The 18,837-nt window shown below is 51.9% G+C and overlaps 1 protein-coding gene across 1 annotated transcript in view; it reads right to left on the bottom strand.

Moving 5' to 3' along the window:
- Nucleotides 1–216: 216 nt before the first annotated feature.
- The window catches only part of CACNG2 (calcium voltage-gated channel auxiliary subunit gamma 2), a 113,824-nt gene continuing 95,203 nt past the window's right edge, over nucleotides 217–18,837 (bottom strand). Inside the window, exons 2-4 of the mRNA XM_072844102.1 lie at nucleotides 17,411–17,494; nucleotides 5,375–5,515; nucleotides 217–4,303 (exon numbers count right to left, since the gene is read on the bottom strand). Coding sequence (XP_072700203.1) covers nucleotides 3,768–4,303; nucleotides 5,375–5,515; nucleotides 17,411–17,494 — 761 coding nt within the window. The 3' untranslated portion in view covers nucleotides 217–3,767. The remainder of the gene's footprint in view (nucleotides 4,304–5,374; nucleotides 5,516–17,410; nucleotides 17,495–18,837) is intronic.

Here is an 18,837-nt window from a genome sequence, read left to right as displayed (position 1 = left end):
CTAGAGGGGATGAGCTTCCTGTCACTGGAGGTGTGCAAGTATCCTTCAGGGATATTTCAGAGGACACTTACGACCTGGAGAGTGGGGTCACTACTGCAATTAGCTTCTAGGCCTCCCATCCCCCACCTCTGAGAACCTGTGGCTTTAGCATTGTTTTAAATGAGATGCCAAGATCGGGAAAGCAATTAAAGAAATCCAATGACGTGAGGACCAAGCTATAAAAAAAAAATCTTTATTTCATGTACCAGGATTTTTTTCTTTTTTTTTTCTTTTTTTAAGTTTTCTGCTTTTTAAAATTTTTTTTTTTCTGTTAACAGTCTGAAAAAAAAAAAGGACCCACCAAGAAAATAAAACGGAGGTTGGTTTCTTGAACTGGTTTGAGCTGGACATGAGCAACCATCCACCCTGGCAAGCAGTGCCCTCTGCAGTCCCGCTCCCGGCTCCTTCCCCCTAGCCCTTTCTCAGCAGTACTGATTTCACCCCACACCCAGAGGGCCTTCTTCCAGCAGGCCCAGGACCCAAGGCTCAGCCTGGAAAGAAGCGCCCGTTGCCATCCCAAACACCCCGCTGGAACTGGGACCAATTTTCCTCTTGGAACAGCACCCGCTTGCTTGCTCTGTTCTTGGGGCCTCTCCTTCTCTCTGGTCCTTCATCTTTTTGGGTTTGGGTTTGGAAGCTGGTGGGGCGAGGGAGAGAGAGATTGTGATTTCTGCCCAGACTGAAGAAGTGCTAGGTCACCCACCACACTAGCCTTGGCCGTCAGTGCTCTGTCCAGAGCCTGTGACCTGCTGGACTGGCAGATGCTCTGCCTCGTGGCTCAGGCTGAGTTTAGGGTTCCAGCTGCAGCTGACTTGGAAACAGAGCGTGGGCAGCTGGGAATGTGCAAGCCCCCCAAGGCCTTGATAGCCACTCCCCACAACTCCCCAGGGCTCAACTTGAGGAACTTAGGCCAGGCCAGTGTCGAGGAGGCAGAGCAAGACCCACTGATGGGTCTAGCAGGTGCCCTTCCCCTTCAGCAGAGTGGCTGGCAGGCTGGGCTGAAATGCACTCTCGAGAAAGCTGTTGGGTTTCTCTCAGTCTCAACTGGCCCTTGTTGCTCTCAGGAGAAGGAGGAGCAACACGGGATGCCCCAGACTTCCGTGGTGTGGTGTCAGCTTTATTTTGGGGGTTGGTCCTCAACCTGTGACCAAACTTTGTCAAGCCGTCCCCTCCATCCCTTTGACCTTGACCCCTCCCAGCAAACCTCCGAGGATCCTCTTTTTCTCTGACCCCCAGAGATATCGGGAAAGGCCTGGTGGCTGATCTCTTCCCTCAGAGAAGCCCTCTTCACTCTCTGTGACTGGGTTATGGCACTAAGGAAAGGGGATACGAAGTAAAGAGTGACTCTGGGGACCTTTGTGCCTTTTCCCCTCTCTGTTTGAATGGCAGGATACGTTTGCTCATACATGCGTATATTTGCTCTGACATTGGATGTGGGGGCAGGGGTTTGGGAGCACAGTGAGGAGGCATATGGGGTGTGTGTGTGTGTGTGCGCGCGCGCGCGTGTGTCTGAAAGGCTGATGATTTAGGAATGTTCTCAATGTCTGGGGGCTGGATGGCTGCTATTTTGGTCATCCCTGGCATCTTCCTCTGGGCAGGTGGCAGATCTTAAAAGTCATTGACACTAAGATTAAGAATAGGCCTTTGGAGCTCATCTAGGTCAATCCACATGCTTGCATAGGAGGAAACTGAGGCCCAGAGAGACCATTGCAGCAAGGGATTCCAGAATCCAGAGCTGGATTTTAGACAGGGGCCCTTTCCATGCATGCAAGTGGTGTGTGTGTGTGTGTGTGTGTGTGTGTGTGTGTGGTGGTTGTTCTTGTCAATGGCTTTGGAGGGCGGGAGTCAGCGTTCTCTGAGCCCTGCCTCTGGCTTTGTATGGGGAGGGAAGTGTTTAAACTCAGTGTGTATCCTGGTGTATTGGAGCTTGGGGCCTGGAGGGCTGTGTCTGTGTGTGTGTGAGTATGTGGAAGTTGTGTACGATCTCCTTCGTGTAGACCGGGTTCTCCATTGTGATTCTCTCTCTCTCTCTTCCACATTAGCAGCACCTTCCTGGTATAAGGAAGAGATCTCTGTCATAGAACCTCCCTGCCGCTCCCCAGGGCCTTCCTCTTCTCCCTCCATCTTGAGCTCAGCCCTGATCTCTCCCAGCAGGTTTTGTTTTATTTATTTTTTAATGGATTTGTATATTTGTTTTCTGTTTTCCCTTTACAAGTTCCCTGCTAAATTTTAAGTCCCCCACCCCACCCCATTGTTTTGTTTTCACAGTTTAAAGCTGGAAAAGAATTAAAAGAAAAATACTATCTGATTTTCTTGCAAGTAAATCCACTTATTATATATTTACATTTATTTATAGTCTGTGGTTTTTTTATTAAAAAAATCACCACTTGTTTTTCCTTTTTTTCTTTTGTAAAAAGAAACCTTTTTGCAGTGTCATTGTTGGACCTGCTGGGCCCCAGGGGGGCGTCAGTGAGTCCAAGGACCCCCAAAGGGTCAATGAGCCCCCTTCCCAGGGGGCGGTGGGGGGCTTATGAGTTTGGGGGTCCACCATCGCCCCAGGGTCATCAGGTGGCCCTGAGGTGAGAGGTGAGGAGGGAGAGCTGCTTTATGTCCCCCCGGGGGGGTGAGCATCTCCTGCTCCCAGGGGCAGGAGCTTGGGGTGGTGACCCCAAAAAGCTCACCCTGAGGATTCCAGGGTTTCCGGGCATCTTGCAAGCCAACGGGCAGCCATCCCCTCTCCGTCCCCTCCCTCAAGGCCTAGGAAGTCATCACAGTGGGTTAAGGACCATTAAGGACTGGGAACTTGAGGGCTGGGCAAGCCCCAAGTGCACCCCCCTCCAGGCACCTTTCGGACAGGAGGGACCAAGGACTTGAGTCACCTGGAGGCCTACAATTGCCCCATAAGTGCCGGGTGGAGCCGGCTCACAAGCCTTGGAGCTTGCCCAGCGTTCCTGGGGCACCCATCCAGAGGCTCCAGGGACCTGGCAGTGACCGAGGGGCTTACCTGGCCCCGAGGCCCCTGAGTCTCCACCCCCCACTCGCCCAGGGAGGCAGAGCCCGCTTGGGGTTAAAGAGAACAGAAAAGTAACTCTCCCGCATTAAAACAAAAAGTAACAGAAACTCCTGATAAATGCAGAGAACATTCCGCTTCCTTTCTGCTCTTCGTTTTTTTTTTTTTTTTTTTTTTTTTTTTTTTGCTTTAATGTTAGTTAGCTTGGTTCCCTTTTATTTTTTCATTTAAATTGGTTTTTATTAAATGTTAAAATAATGGTACATGGGAAATCATGCATTTTCTTTTAGATTTATTTTCTATTTTTAATTTTTTAACCTCTCTCGCTGTTTTTTTTTAAAGTTTATTTTGCGTTCCCTCGGTTAGTGTTGTTTTTTTTTTCACATCTCCTGTCCTTTTGCTTCTATGTTCCTCTTATATTTTGTTCTTCTTTTTTTTTTAAATTTACTTGTTATGTTTTTCTCTTTTTTTGTTTTTTTGTTTTTGTTTTTTTTAATGCTTTTTTTTTTGTTTTTTTTTTTGTTTTTGTTTTTGCTTTTGGAAGGTCTCCCCCCTCCCGCCCCGCCCCTGGATGGTTGGGATCCCGCCCTGTGCCCCGCTTTCCCCGCACCTCTGGGCCCACTGCGCGGGAGGGCGAGGGGGGCACCCCGCGCGCCCCTCCTGCGGCGCTGCCAGGCTCTGTCCCCATCCATCCCCCATCCCCACCCCACCGTGGGCTTCATACGGGGGTGGTCCGGCGGTTGGCTGTGTTGGAGTGGAGAGAGTCTTTGTTCTCCTTCTGGATACAGTTGTGGACTTGGAGGAAGCTGTTGTCTCTGTCCGAGTTGTAGGTGGCGGTGGGCGTGGTGGCGGCCTTCAGGGGGTCCCTGCTGAGGGTGTACATGGAGATCTCCGTGGACGGCAGGGTGTTGAAGCCCTTGATGCCCACGGGAGAGGCGTCCCTGGAGTGTGAGGGCTCGGTGGAGCGGGAGCTGGAGCGGCTGCGGCGCTGGTAGCGGTAGCGGTAGCTGGGGATGCGGGTGATGGCCGAGGCCTGGAGGTAGTCCGTGGCACGGGCCGTGGCCCGCAGCTGTTTGTGCCGGTCGATAAACATGTGTACCGCCAGCACCCCGACCATCTCGGCGATGATGAAGGACAGGGCCCCAAAGTAGAAGGACCAGCCATACGAGTAACTATTCTTTTTGGAGTCGCTCTTGGAGGGGTCTCCGGCATTGGCAGATATGTACACTATGATGCCAATGATGTTACTCAGACCTGCGGGCCCGGCGGGGGAGATCAGAGAGGGGTGGTTAGTGTCCCAGGCAGTGTTGGCCCCGAGCTGGACTTACAGGGGAGGGGACAGCTGGAGTGGGGCCTTCCCCTCTCCAGGGCTGCCAGCACCAGTGCTGTAAGGGGCTGGTGGCCAGCATCACCTTGATAGTTATTTGATGAGCCACAAGGGGAGGGCTAATGGAAACAAAGGTATGGGGGGGGGGAGAAGAGAGAAGCATTGTACCCCCCACTGAATAATAGTAACAATAAATATTGTTTATGGAGCATGTGCTACCTGCCTTCACCGTGGAGTGCTTTCCAGGGAGTTTGCCAATGAGGCAATGGAGCGCAGAGAGGTTAGGTAACTTGCTCAAGGCAGCACAGAGGTTTGGAGCCAGTATGGCAGGGGGTTGAGACTGGCTCCTGGAGCCAGACTGCCTGGAATCCAAAGCCTTTGTAAGGGTAACCTGAGTCAGAGTTTCCAGGTCCATAAAGTGGGGAGGATGATAGGGCTCGCTTCTGCAGGGCCATAGAGAGGATTACATGATTTAGGACTACCTGTGTGGGGCTGTTGGGGGCCGGGGTGTGGTATGTGCTACTTAAACATTCATCATTCTTATTAAATGGCTCATGCTACAGCCGTGTGCTTTTTCTGGCATCTGAAGTGATACGACTTGTCCCATAAGGGGCTGAGGTATGCGGTTTTAGGTCTCTGCCTGCTCCCACCGGGTTGGGACAGTGAGGGGACAGGGCAGGGAGGCTATGCCGGTATCCTGAGAGGGACCTGGAATTTGGGCCCTTTTCTAAAAGGTGGGAAGAAGGTGGTCCACTGGGCTGAGAGACGGGGTTCGGCAATGTTTCTAGAGGATGCAGTGGGGGCTTGGCTGTTGCTATGGGGCAGGAGCCCCAGCACAACCTGCCTTCTCTGTGATGTGACCTGTTGCAAGTCCTGGAGGTTCCTCTTCTCCTTCCCTCCTCTCTCTGCCAGTTCTTCCCAGCGGCCCAGCTCCCTAACCTCGGCTTCCTCCTCGTGGTGAGCCTGGGCTCTAGCCTGCCCAGCTCAGAGCCCATTACCTGCAGACACGAAGAAGATGCCGGCACTCAGGATGATGTTGTGTCGAGTCTTGTAGAACTCGCTGGCTGCGATGCAGAGTCCACCCATGAAAAGCAGAATCACACTCAGGATCGGGAAGATGCTTGAGGCCCTCACGGCCCCTGCGGGACACCGAGAGTCAGAAAGAGAGAGAATTGCACAGCTGTGAGGCAGAGGGATGCATGGAGGAGGAGGCAGTGGCCCACAGAGCCAGGGTTTCATGGACACAGGGCCAGAGCTATGTTCGCTTAGGGAGGGAGGGAGCCAGTGCCCAGCTCGTAGCCCTTCAGGGGCTCCTCTTTGCCTACAGGCCAAACTCCAGTGCCTCATGAAGTCTTCAGGGTCCCTGTGTGACTTGGCCTCTGCTACCTCTAGCCCCATGGCTCCTGGTCCCTTCCCCGTGTTCCCTCATGTCTAGCCGCAGCATATGTCATATGTCATGTCATTAATGCTTCTGGCTTTTGACATACTTACCCTTCTTACTAGAATGCTTTTCCTATTCTTTCTGACTCAGCAAACTTCTCTTCAACCATCAAGACTCAACTCAAACTCGCCTCTTCTGTCAAGCTTTCCCTGACTTCCCTGGGCAAAGTTATCCGTCCCTTCCTGTGTGGTTTGGGACACCTGGGGCACACGGAGAGGCAGTGTGTCATCATGGTAAAGGAGCCACATGGCTCTGAATCTGGCTTTCGCATGTATTAGCTGTGTAGGGTTGGGCAAGGTGTCTCTCTGTAACTCAGTTTCCTCATCTATAAAATGGGAATGGTAATAGCACCTGCCTCCTACGATGGCTGTGAGGATTAAATGAGTTGATGTTGATAATGCACTTGGATAAGTCTCTGAGGACATGTAGTGAACGCTGGGTAAGGGATAGTATAGGAAAAACTTGTTCTGTGTATGCTTCTACAAGCCATGGGGCCCCATGAAGGCGGAAACTGTGGCTTTTTTTAGGGGGAGGGTCTCTCTTTTTATTCTGTCCCCACCACCTCGGTCAGGTCAGTGCTGGAGACACAGTAGGCCCCCAATGCAAGGTCATTGAGTGAATAAACAAGGTGAGGAGGTCCAGAAAGAGGAAGAAGCAGACATGCCCAGAAAAGAAAAAGTGAAAAACAAAACTCCCTAAAAACGCCTTCAGGGTAAGGTGAGAAGAAAGGACCGACAAACAGGCACAAGAAAAGAACACCCTGAGGAACATTTTACTCCCACATATGGGAGGACAGGAGGACAGAGGGACGCAGATGGCTGAGGGCGGGGGGAGCAGGCCAGGCTGGCAGGAGGCATCTGTGGGGGACAGTGTCCAGATGGGGACCCAGAGGTGTGGGGTCTCCACGAAGTGTCTCTGGAGGGTAAAACAGTCTTTCTCTCCAGATTCAAATAGGCGGTGAGTGACCTCAGGGCTCTGAGTCCTGGGAGCTGCGGGCCAGGCTGGAGGCAGAGCATCTGGAGGCTCACGGGAGGGAAAGGAGGTTTTCTTTACATGTTTGGGTTGTTTAAGTGGCTTCTGAGGAAGTTGGGTCCTGGCTAGAGGGTGGGTTGGCAGGATGGGGCAGGGTAGGGGTGCATCTTGGAGAGGAAGGTGCCAAGAGTAGAGCCTCCCCTGGCTCCCTGCCCCTTTTGGTGGCAGTGTGGCCACGAAAATCTGTGGAGAAAAGAGGTTTTTTTCAATACAGAATTGGAGGACTTTTTCCAAGAGGATTTTAGGCAGTTTGCTGTGATGTGTGATATAAAACTCCTCCTCTCTCTTCCCCATGGATCTTCAGGAGATCCACACAGCTTATTGATTCTGTTGGGTGAATGGGTTATTTTAGGGGGACTTGAAGAAGAATGAACCAGCACTAGGGGCCAAAGGATGAGGCCCATGGGGAGTGGGGGGCGGGTAGCAGCTGGGTTACTGGGCAGTTGGACTTCCTCTCCCGCGGGTGGGGATGGGCCATCTCCCCCCAGGTCTGAGTGGACACTCTCCCCCAACAAGCCATTTTAAGGTAACAGTTGTGTCGCCAGCCCGATCCCCCAGCCCCCACACCCCTACACACATGTACATAATGCCTGGACATGCACACCTGAGTGCTGCCTGAATCCTTATCTTCATAAGCACAGGGGGACAGGGGAGCTTATTAGAAGACTCACGAGAAAATAAAGAATCTTTGATAAGCACCTACTCCGTATCGAATCTTGAATGAGTACCTAATATACATTCTCTAATTTAATCCTCCTAAGAGCCCCATGGGCTGTGTTTTTTAGCCCCAGTTTATAGACAAGAGACCTGAAGTTTAGAGAGGCAAAGTAACTTGCCCAAGGCAGCCCAGCTAATGAGTCAGGATTCAAGTTCAGATCAGCCCAACTTTTGGACCACCCTATACTCTTCCTACAGGGCTCCCAAGGAGCCTGGGAAGGGTGCTGCAGAGTACAGAGATCTGGGTTTGGGGTCCCAGCTGTGCCACTCACTTGGGCAGAGACCTCACCTTCTCTGGCTTTCCCGTGTGTAAAGCGGGTGTGGACCTTTAGATGATTTCTTATGCTTCTGCCCTCTCCATGTGGATATGATTTCTGACCAGCTGGAACTGGAGGGTGACAGCAAAACGGAGGCAAGAGAGGTTGGTGTGACCTCTGAGGGGCAGCAGCGGTGGTTCAGTTGAGCAGAGGGGAGGAGGAAGGTCTCCAGTCTTTTCCCTCTCAGAAAGCAGGTGTCTCCTGCCCACTGTATACCTGTATTTGGCAAACCCAGCCTACACCCTCTGAGCAAATGCCTCACAGGCAGCCAGGGCTTGATGGTGTCAGCTCCGTCTGCTGCAAGAGCCCCGGATGTCCCAACTCAGCCTTCCAGCCAGCAGAGAGAGGGAGCTGGGATGCTGTGTGTGTGTGTGTGTGTGTGTGTGTGTGCCTGCCCATGTGTGCAAAGACAAGATGGAAGAGGGCAGGAGAGAGAGGTCTGTTATGTTGCAGCCAACAGAGAGTAATGTGGAGGAAATGGGACACTTCGGAAGGTCCTTTAGCAGCTAATGATAAGCTCTAGAGCATGGCAGCCAGCAGGCAGTACAAAACAGAGGCCTCTCCGGCAGAGCCAACCCAAACACCAGCCTCTTGGAAGAGGTTTGCCCAGTACGAAGGAGACGGGACAGCCAGTAGACAGCACCATGCCTAGGAAGGCTAATGTTTTTAGGACCCAGATTCAGGCTGGGCAGGAATTGGCTTCAGAGCAAGCAGGGACACCTACGTTGGAGAAGTTTCTTGAAGGAGGTCTTTCCGGCTGGGGGTGGGGGGGTGGGGTGGATAATTTGGGAATTTACTGCACCTGAGTACTTATCCTGGCTTTGTCACTCACTCACAACGTGGCCATGGGCAAGGGTCTCTACCTCTCTGGGTCTGTTTTTGCGTCCTGTAGAACGGGAAAAGTAACCCTAATAGCCAGCTCATGGGAATGTAAGGCTCTGCGACTCAAAGGGCAGTCAGCAAGCCAGCCAGGGAAGCATCACGGGAAGCTTGTTAGAACTGCAGATTCTCAGGCCTCCCTCTGCAGCTGCTGAGTTAGAATCTACATTCTCCTGAAAGTGCTTAGCACCAGCAAATGCATGGGAAAGTTTGAGAAGCCCTGTTGTCAAGATTGAATTGTATAATATCTTTACTGATTCTACCCTGGAAAGTGATAAAAGGTATGATTTTTGTTACTTCTATTGTCCACCCCCTCCCCTTCATCCAGATGCTACTTCCCCACGAATCGTCTTGTTGATTCCCACTGAAGCTGGTATGGTTTTAGCGCTAAAATCTGTCATGAGGAGCAGAAGGTATCTGATTTATTCAATGAACAAATATTTATTGATCTCCTATGAGTAAGCATATGGGACTACGCAGTACCTACCAACACTTATGGAGCTCTTCCTATGTGCCAGGCCCCATCCTGGCACACGGGTAAACCCATTTAGACTTCATACGAACCCCATGAAGCCATTGCTTTGGCTTCAAGGAGATTACAAATACCTAAAGCAGGTATTGGCAGACTTTTTCTGTAGAGGGACAGCTAGTAAATATTTCTGGCTTTGCTGGCCATATGTTCTCTATTTCAACTACCCAGCTTAGCTGTTGAAGCATGAAAACAGCCTTAGGCAATATGTAAACAAGTGAGTGTGGTTCTTTTCCAATAAAACTTTATTTACAAAAACAGTTGCTGGGTCAGATTTGGCCTACTAGCTGTAGTTTGGCCATTCCTGGTTGAGAATGTAATATGCTGGACTGGGGAAAGGCTGCATGGTTAGAGTGGGGAAATGCTGTGTTTTTGACTAGCTGTGAGTCTAGTGAATAAATAGAGACCAAGTGCCTGCCGCTGTGCCAGGTTCCATGCTGGGCATGGGTTCACCCAGTGAGGAAGTAGAGACATTGGGCTGTGAACCCAGGCCGTCTGCCTCGAGGGTCTGTGTGTCTAACCACTGTATTCCCCTGCTTTCAGTCCTGCCTGCACTTCCCACCCCTCAGACCATCCTCTGAGCTCATGTGGGGGGCGAAGAGGACTGCCCTGAGGGAGTGATGTTGGAGCTGGCATCTGATGCATAAGGAGAAGCTAATGGGGCTGAAGAGAGGCAGGGTGTGGAGTGTTCCAGGGAGAGGAAGCAGCATGAGTAGGCTGGAGGAAGAATCCTTGCTCACAGTACTGGAAGACCCTCAGTCACTAAGAGCCACTGGAGAGCCTGGGGGGGGGGTGGCTCTAAAGGAAACGAGGCAGGCCAAGGCCAGGCTGGAGTTGGGGGTCTCACAGGGTAGATGTGCAGGCTTGGGGCCCAGAGGTAGGGTCTGGGCTAGTCGTAAATGGGGGGTTGTAGACACAGAGGTGAACACAGGAGAGCCTGCCTGTGGAAGAGTAAGAGGGCTAGCTAGCTTTAGGGTTGGGGGATCCCCAGTGTTTAGTGATGGCTCAGGAAGAGCTTGTGCAAATCATGCAGCGGTGTGCCTGGCTTCCACTTCCATGTCTGGATTAGATGATCTGTAGGGTCCTGTCTGCCTTTGATGGTCCTGTGCACCCCAGAACCTCCCATCAGGGTCCCCTTGGCCAGGCCAGTACACCGTCTTAACCTATTCCCAGTGCCATTTGTGGCTTTTGATCAAAATGTTTGTCATTACCGAATATATGGAGCGTGGGCTCCCTATTTCCTGGGCATGGTGCTCAACTCTTTTTTTTTTTTTTTTTTAAGGTTTTATTTATTTATTCATGAGAGACACAGAGAGAGGCAGAGACGCAGGCAGAGAGAGAAGAAGGCTCCTTGCGGGGAGCCTGATGCAGGACTCAATCCCAGGACCTCGGGAATCACGCCCTGAGCTAAAGGCAGATGCTCAACCACTGAGCCACCCAGGTGCCCTGGCGCTCAACTCTTTATGTCTATTATCCCACTTGGGATTTGGTCCCTTCTCACAGGATGGGATCACCCAGGAGTGGCTCAGGAGTTGCTTTTAGGGTCTTCCTTGCTCCCATCCACACTGTGCTGGATGGGGTGGCCAGGACCACAAATGTAGGTGTGAGCATGAGTGTATGAATGTGAGGGGAGCGGGGAGAGACAGTGGAGGAAGGAGAGGGAGGAGGTGTTCCTGGAGGGGAACAGACTCGGGGAAGGAGGAAGAGGGGAGAGAGATGAGTTGAGAGTAGTGGTTAAGAGTCTGGGCTCCACACGTGGCCTCCCTGGGGTCCCATCCCAGCCATGCCCCATTGGCAGTGTAGCCTATGTGCCTCCCCTTTCTCATCTGTGTAATGGGGACACCAACAGTACCTGCCTCACAGGATGTTGTGAAGGGCAATGCAGATAATGTATAAAGTAGTCAAGTGTGCAGTATATAGTGACATAGGAAAAGAATTCCGGAAGCTCTGTGAGCTTCCTTGGGGATTGCCATCTGCACAGGTGCCAGATGTTGTCCCAGTCTTCATTGTCTCCAAGACTGGTGATCAGTGGCACCAACTCAGGGAGAGGCGGCCTACGTGCTTCTCTTGGCTGTGCTGCCTGCCCTCCTGAGTCTCGGTTGTCCCCCTGCCATAGGGAGATCATGAGCACAACCAGCTCATAGCCTGCGATGAGGAGTAATGAATCAACACATATTAAGCAATTACAACAGCACCTGGGACATGCCTGGGATGTGCCAAGCACCAGGAAATGTTAGTTCTTGTGGCAGAAGGGACTGTTGCAGTTTCTCATGGGCCCGGGGTTACCTAGACTGTGTTTATCACAGTGCAGGTTGTGAGTCAGGACGAGGTGATGAAGTCAGCGTGCCGGGTGCAGCCAGCACTTAAAGAAATGAACCAGGACAGAATTGAAAGTGTCAATGTGTACGGCGTGTGCGAGGTCAGCACCGTTTTGAGAAATGTTTGCTCCGGTTGCATGATTGTGAGTGAGTGTGGGTGGCAGCTTAGGGTGTGTCCAAATCACACCATGACCACTGGGGAATACCAACTCCTATTTCCTGGACACACAGACACACACCCTGCAGGGACCCGCAGACACAAGGCAACACACAGCCACTTTCATATTCAGACAGACACTCCAACGTATGGACACACAGGCACCAAAAGACACAGAACACAGCATAGACTCACAAAGGCAGACACACGGACACATGCTGACAGTCAAAGGAAGTCACATCCAGGTCACCACTGTCTCTGTTCTTCACCTGCTCTCAAGCTTTGCTAAGGAGGGATAAGGATGAGGAAGCACCTGAACAGACACACAGGTGGCCCCTCAGAGCTCACTGGGAAAAGTTCTGGTCATCTTTTGTTTCTGGGTAAGCTAGCGATGGGTGGGTGAGGGCCACACTGGCCACACCTTCCTGGGGCCCAGATGTCAGGAGGCCCAGGGTGGTGACCAGGGCCTGTCACTAGAAAGCCCCTGGACTCTATGGTTCAGAAGAAGCCATGGAACTCCTCAAATATGCATGGGGTTTGCGGGGTAAGAGCATTCATCCATTCATTCTTTCATTCATTCACTCATCCCATCAGATATTGATTGGGTGCCTTCATCTGCCAGGGCCCCCAAGAGGCGCTGGACAATGCCCAAAGCTTGGCCTGATGGCCTGACAGCAAGTGATTCCCACTTTCTTTGCCACCCCAGGAGATGAGCTCTGCACTCCCACCCAGCCATGCCCTGCTGGTCTTCTCTCTCCTCCCTCTCTGCTCTAGATCCTCAGTCGAGCTGGTGGAATAAGGATGGTAGGGGTGACCCAGGGCCACCTACTAGCCACCCTCCTCAGCCTCCTTCCCTGGGGCCTTCTCATCTTCCTGGTTTCTAAGCCTTGGCATCCTGGGGCTCAGACCCTACACCTCTTCTCTGCACCACTGCCCTGGTCCATTCATCAAGTCTTGTGGCTTTAGACACCATCCACCTGCGGACAACTGGCACACTCCTGTCTTGGGGCAGGACTTGATCTGGGAGTCCCAGACTGCAGGGCATCTCCCCAGGGAGTCCCATAGCTTCTCTGACTTAATGGAGCTGACACTGAGCTTCCCATTCTCCCCAATCCCAGCCTTGGACTCAAACCTTGACTCCTTCTTTCCCTGAGAAATCCACATGCAGCCTTTCAGGAAATCCAATGTGCAGTTCCTCAGGAATATTTTCTGGCTCTGACCCCTTCCCACCTCCTTCAACTGCTTCTATCTTGGTTCAGGACGCCACCTCTTGTCTAGATTATCGCCAGCAAGTTCCTAACTGTTCTGCCTGTTTCTGTCCTTGCTCTATTTCAGTCTCTTGTGAATGTGGCAATCAGAGGGTCCTGTAGGATGTGAGATGGCATCACTCCTCTGCTCAGACCTTCCCATGGCTTCCTGCAAAACCCAAGCCCTTTCTATGACCCACAGGGGCCCTGAACCTCTCTACACTGACTCTTCCTTGGCTCCCCCTTGCTCACTCTACTCTTGTCTTTCTGGCCTCAGTCCTATTCCTCAAATATTCCAGACCTGCTTCTGTCTCAGGGCCTTTGCACTTACGGTTCCCTCTTCCTGGAACATTCTCCTCTTGGCTTTCCACATGGCTCCCTCTCACCTCCTTCAGTCTTTGCTCAAACTTCACAAGGAGGATTTTTATTGACCTCTCCCCTGACCCTGGAACTTCCTATCCCTGCTTTCCTGCTGGATTTTTCTCCATGTCACTCCTCACAGTTTAGCAGACTATATAATTAACTTGTTAATTTCATTTATCATAGATTGCAAATGCCATGAGGGCCGGTCTTTATTTTGTCTGCAGCCAAAAAGGACCCATGGCCCCTAGGGAGCTCAGATCTCTTCTGGCCTCTTGAGTACCAGGATGCTCAGCCCCACAGAGCCGAGGAGAAGACCTCAGAGGGTTTTCCGGGAATTATGGCTCTGCCAGGCAAGGCCCACAGTCCCATATGGTCAGGCCTTGGTTCATTCCACAAGTGTGCTGGCCCTGTGTCAGGCTCTGAACAGATCCTGACCCTCGGTTGAGCAGAGTCCGGTAGATTGTGTCCCCGACCTGGGGAAGAGCAGGTGCTCCAGCCACCTTTCTGGAGCCCACCCTGCCTGCCCCGGTGCCCCTCTGAGTCTGAGGCAGGCTGGGTGTCAATGGTCAAAGCCAGAGTGTCTCTCTTTGCTGAGCGCCTTTCCACTCCCTAGGTCGCCTGCTCCCATCCTGTTCCTCCTCATGGTCCTCTGCTGTCCTTTGGAAATCCAGCAAGGGCCTGTCCCTGGGCCCCCACCCCCATTGCCTGGCCACCCCACTCCTCTCAGCCCTGGCTTCCAAACAGCCCCTCACTTCTTGCCATCCCCACAGCTAATGCTCTGATCGAATGGCCAAAGCCTGTCACCAGGATGTCTGGGATGTCTGTGAGGGCTGTAACAGCCTCCACTGGTCTCCCTGCCTCCCTGGCCAGCAGCCAGAATTGACCTTCCAAATCTATCTCCTGCCCATGGTTCCCATCATACTTAGAATGAGATCTGATTTCTTCCCAACATGATTAGGCTCCTCTACTCCCTCTCTGACCTCCTGCTGTGGGATGCCCTCCATTTGTGCATTGTGCTCAGCCAGTCCAGCCTTCCCCCCACCCCCAAACACTCCCTTCTCCGCCCTGCCTTAATAAGGCCTTTGCTCTTGCCATTCCCTCCTCAGGCACGCACTTCTGCTAGATCCTCTTAGCTCTTTTCATTTAGAGAAGTGACACCCCCCTGCTCTCCACCCGCCCCCTCACTCTCTGTGCCCTGAAAGCTCTGAGACTATCTCGGGGTTATCTGTGCTCCTGCTTACTGCTTGTTTCCTTCTTCCTGCTTGAAGAACATCCCCTTCGCAGAGGTGCCAGCTTTGTTTTGTTCATGCTTGGGTCCCCTGTACCAACAACAATGCCCTGCACGGAGAGTGCTTAGTGAATGTCTTATGAAGTAAATGAGTTGAATGCCTCTAGAGGCCAAGTCTCTTTCCTTCTGGAATGATCTCTGGTTTGGGTTAGGGACCAGGCTCCCTCTAGCACCACACTCTTGCTTCTATCCCTGCCTGTGTGAGGACATGGGCCCCTTCACTGGCCTCCCATGCTGCAGACTTGCAAGTGAGGATGGGTGTAACAGACCTGAACTGGGAGAGGCTTGGGCTCCGCCCACCCACCTTCAGCCCCGCCCACTTCCATGCGCAGCCCCGCCCACCTCAAGTGTTCCCACTTCTAGAAGAAGCTCCGTGGGCCTCTCTGGGCCTTAGCTCCACCCACTTCAGGGGGACCGGGGATCCTTCTAGAAGAATGATCCCTTCCTTCTAGCTTCTTTAATCAACCAGGTTAGAGCTTATTAAGTATGAGAGAATCTGGGGCACCTGGTTAGCTCAGGTCATGATCCCAGGGTCCTGGGATGGAACATTGGGCTCTCTGCTCAGCAGGGAACCTGCTTCTCCCTCTCCCTCCACCTGCCACTCTGCCTACTTGTGCTCTCTCTCTGTCTATTATCTGTATAAATAAATAAATAAATAAATAAATAAATAAATAAATAAATAAAATCTTAAAAAAACAAGAAAGCAAATCTAATTAGAATCTATTAGGATTAGAATCTGTTAGAGAATGATAGGAACTCACATCTTCCAACTTTCAAAAATTACTTTTGTTGCTTAGCCCGAGATTAGCACATTATAGATCAGGGGTCAGCAAACCACGCCAAAGGCAGCCTGCATATGTCTACAATACTCCAAGGCTGTATGGCCCACAAAGCCTAATATATTTACTGTCTGGCCCTTTATGTAGAAAAAGTTTGCTGACTCTCATTACAAATACTCAAAAAATACTGTTGGATTAAGTAGGCTTAAATCAGAGCCTTGGAATCCTGCCCTGTTAACACCACCACTTCAAGTCTTTTGTCTGGGGACACCAAAATGAACCAAACACTCTAAGCTCTTCTCTCTTTAATAATAAGGATATGGAGGTATGGAATAGGTAGTAATAGCCACTGAAGAATCCTGCATCTGTCCTTTAGTTAACAGACAGGCATTTATGGAGCACCTCCTTTATTCCAGAGGCTGTTCTAGGCATAAGCAATGAAGTGACAAAATTCCTACATGGAGCCCCCGGTGTCTGGCTGATTATATATCACATCCTTGCTGTGCTCAACCAGTGTGGCTCCCGGCGTGAGGCTCAGCTTTCGCCTCCCACTTGCACCTCCAGCAGCAGGTGGCATCTGTGCCATTGCCCCCGTCGCCCAGGGTCCTCCCTGCCAGCTGGGCCTCCGCCTGGGGCCACGGATCGCACACCGTTCTTTGACATCGATGTCCCCAGGGCTGAGCACAGGCCCCAGCACACAGCCTCAGCCTGCCTTTCTGCCACCACCAGGCTCCTTCAAGAGCCTCGACATGGTAACGGGGGATGACAACCAACCGGTCTTTTAGGAATTCCACTTAAGAGCAGTGTCTTTTGGGAATTCATCAAAGGAAATGATGAGCATTGTAAGATATTTTCCTCTCTTTAAACAGAAATCTATAAATTACATCGTGTTCCCTTCCTTTCTCTGCCTCGCTGCCTGGCTGACTTTGTGTTCCACGGGCTTTTCAATGAAACCAGGTTGATTCCAGGCTGACCCAAGAGTTGGCTTTGATGTGAGGAGTAGTTATTGAAAGAGACAGGGTGATCTGTGTAATGAAATGCCTCCTACACTTTCCATAAAAGTGATCGGAGTGTGATGCTGGCCGTTCTGCTGTGGGGGATGGGAGGGAGGCTCTAGCAGCCTCTGAGCAGCTGGGAAAGGCACCGGGGGCTGAAGGTGGGCACGCTCCCGGGAAGAGAGCAAACCTCTCCTGGAATAAGCCTCCTGAGAGCAGAGCTTTCAACCACTTCTGCTCAGGTGGCTCTACTGTCCCAGGCGTCAAGGACCCTCAGCCCCTCTTCTGGAAATCCCTTTCTCGGGGAGCATTTTACCTTGTTAGTTTTTGCTGATTCTTGAGAAATTTTCTTTGGGACTCAAAATGCTTTTTCTGATAATATGCCTCTGGTGGATTTAAGGTCACAGCTATTACTTCAGGATTTAACCTGGACTCAATTGTGGGGAAAGAAGAAAAATCTCATGTTTTGTCTCAGTAGAAGTTCCAATCTGACACTGCCTGATGAGTTTCTTCATTTGGTTATTCAATAAATTTTACTGGGTGCTTATCATTGCTGGGAATAGGAGCAAGTAAACAAGATAGGGAGGATCCTTGGCCTCACAGAATTGGCAGGACTGCCAGGGAGATGTTTACTCGAATAGACAAGGAAGGACCCTACAGCATGATAAATGTGCTGTGCTCTGGGAACCCATTCAGGGGCACGGAGGACTTCCTGGAGGAGGTGATGTTTCAGCCTGAGACCTGGAAGATGAGTAGTAGTTTATCAGACAAAGAGAAGGGAAGAGTGTTGTCGCAGAGGGAACAGCATGCTTGAAGGTTTTGGCCTCCGGGCAGGAGGAGGGGAGGGAGGCTCAGCTTTTTCCTGCCCTCTGCCGAGACAGGGATCTCTAGACAGTCCTGGCCTTTGACTCTCTGGAAGTTGCAAGGACAGGACCGACCACTAGAAGGGAGAAATAAATTGCATGCACTCACGGAGGAAATATTCTGCTGTGTCAGCTTCGTAATCTGCATCCTCTGGGAAGTGATCGATTTGCTTGCAGAGACCTTTGAAGTTCCCTGGAAAACAAGAGGAGAAAGGACACTTGAAACATCAGAGTCTCTGGGGGGCTCAGCGCCCACAGGCCTCTTGCTGACTTCTCTCCCTCTTCTGAAACTGGCTCAGCCCTCTCCCTGGCCCCTGAAGGAAGGTATCACTTGGTCTGTTTGGACATCTGCCCTGTGAATCAAAACACACACCCCCGCGGTGCCGCGGAGAGGATCTAAGGCCCAGGACTTCAAAACCCAGCCTTCCATCCCTGCGCCGAGGCTTCTGAGGATTAGCTGAAGCTTGGCGGGCAGCAGAGGTTTGGCTCGGGGCTGGGGACTGCCACCGAGCAGGCTGTCGGAGCCGGTCAGTCCTCAGCCTCCCCGCCCCGGCTGGGCTGGGAGTCACCTCGCATTTTGCATGCCAGAGAGCAGATCGCTCCCTCCGCGGAGAAGGCGGACCCGCGTGGATGCTGACAAACATTCCCACAGCCTGTAAACGAGCTTGCAGAGCGCCTTCCCATCTGCAAAGCCTGGAATTCACTGTGCCCAGGCCCCAGCTGCGCTAAAAATGCTCTGGGGTGGGGGTGGGAAGGAGGTTGAGCCCCGCCCTGGGGGCTGGGCCCTCTGCCAGGCTCTTGAACCTGGGCTCATCATGGCTCTACCACAGGCCTCTCAGAGGGGTATTGTCTCCTCCACTAAACAGATGAAGAAACTGAGGCTCCTCCAGGAGGCTGCGTGATCTGAATAAGTACTCGGGGGCCAGGAAATGATGGAAGCGGGGCTCAAAAGAAGGCCTGTTGACTCCAAATCTTTCCTGGGGCGATGGCTGAGAAGGTGAACAGGGGCACAGGTGAAAACCCAATGTCACAGTGGCCCCCCCTCTCCCCACCGCCAGCAACCACTGTGATGAGTGAATGAGCGACCTATTGAATGTGATCTTCCTTAAGGACCGATGGCGCTGCTCGGGGTAGAGCTTGCGAGTAGGTCTGCTTGGTGACAGCAGAAGCTTTGGTCTGTTGCACACACCATGGTACCCCTGGCAGCAGCCCAACTACAGCCAGTGTCGTAGAACTTTCTCTGAATGCATGAATAACCCACCCTGTGCTGGGAGAGGGGGCAGCTCCTGTAGCTGGGCTGCCTGGAGGAGGTGCCTGCTTCCTCGTCTGAAAAGTGGAGACCAGAGCTCTCCCTTTGTGCATAGTTGGGGCGATTGGATGTGCTGACGCATATAAAGTGCTCAGAGCGGTGGCTGGCTGGTCGGGAAGAGTGCTTGGAGGCATCACTGTGAGGGAGAATTGGACACTGACTGTATTCAGCCACTGACATTTGGGATTTTTCTGTGACAGTAGCTAATATAACCTAATTAATACCAT

This window comes from Canis lupus, chromosome 11, assembly GCF_048164855.1.
Source record: "Canis lupus baileyi chromosome 11, mCanLup2.hap1, whole genome shotgun sequence".
In the NCBI taxonomy this organism is placed as follows: Eukaryota; Metazoa; Chordata; class Mammalia; order Carnivora; family Canidae; genus Canis; species Canis lupus.
The sequence above is the reverse complement of the archived record's forward strand: the minus strand, read 5'-3'. Positions and strand labels throughout refer to the sequence as shown.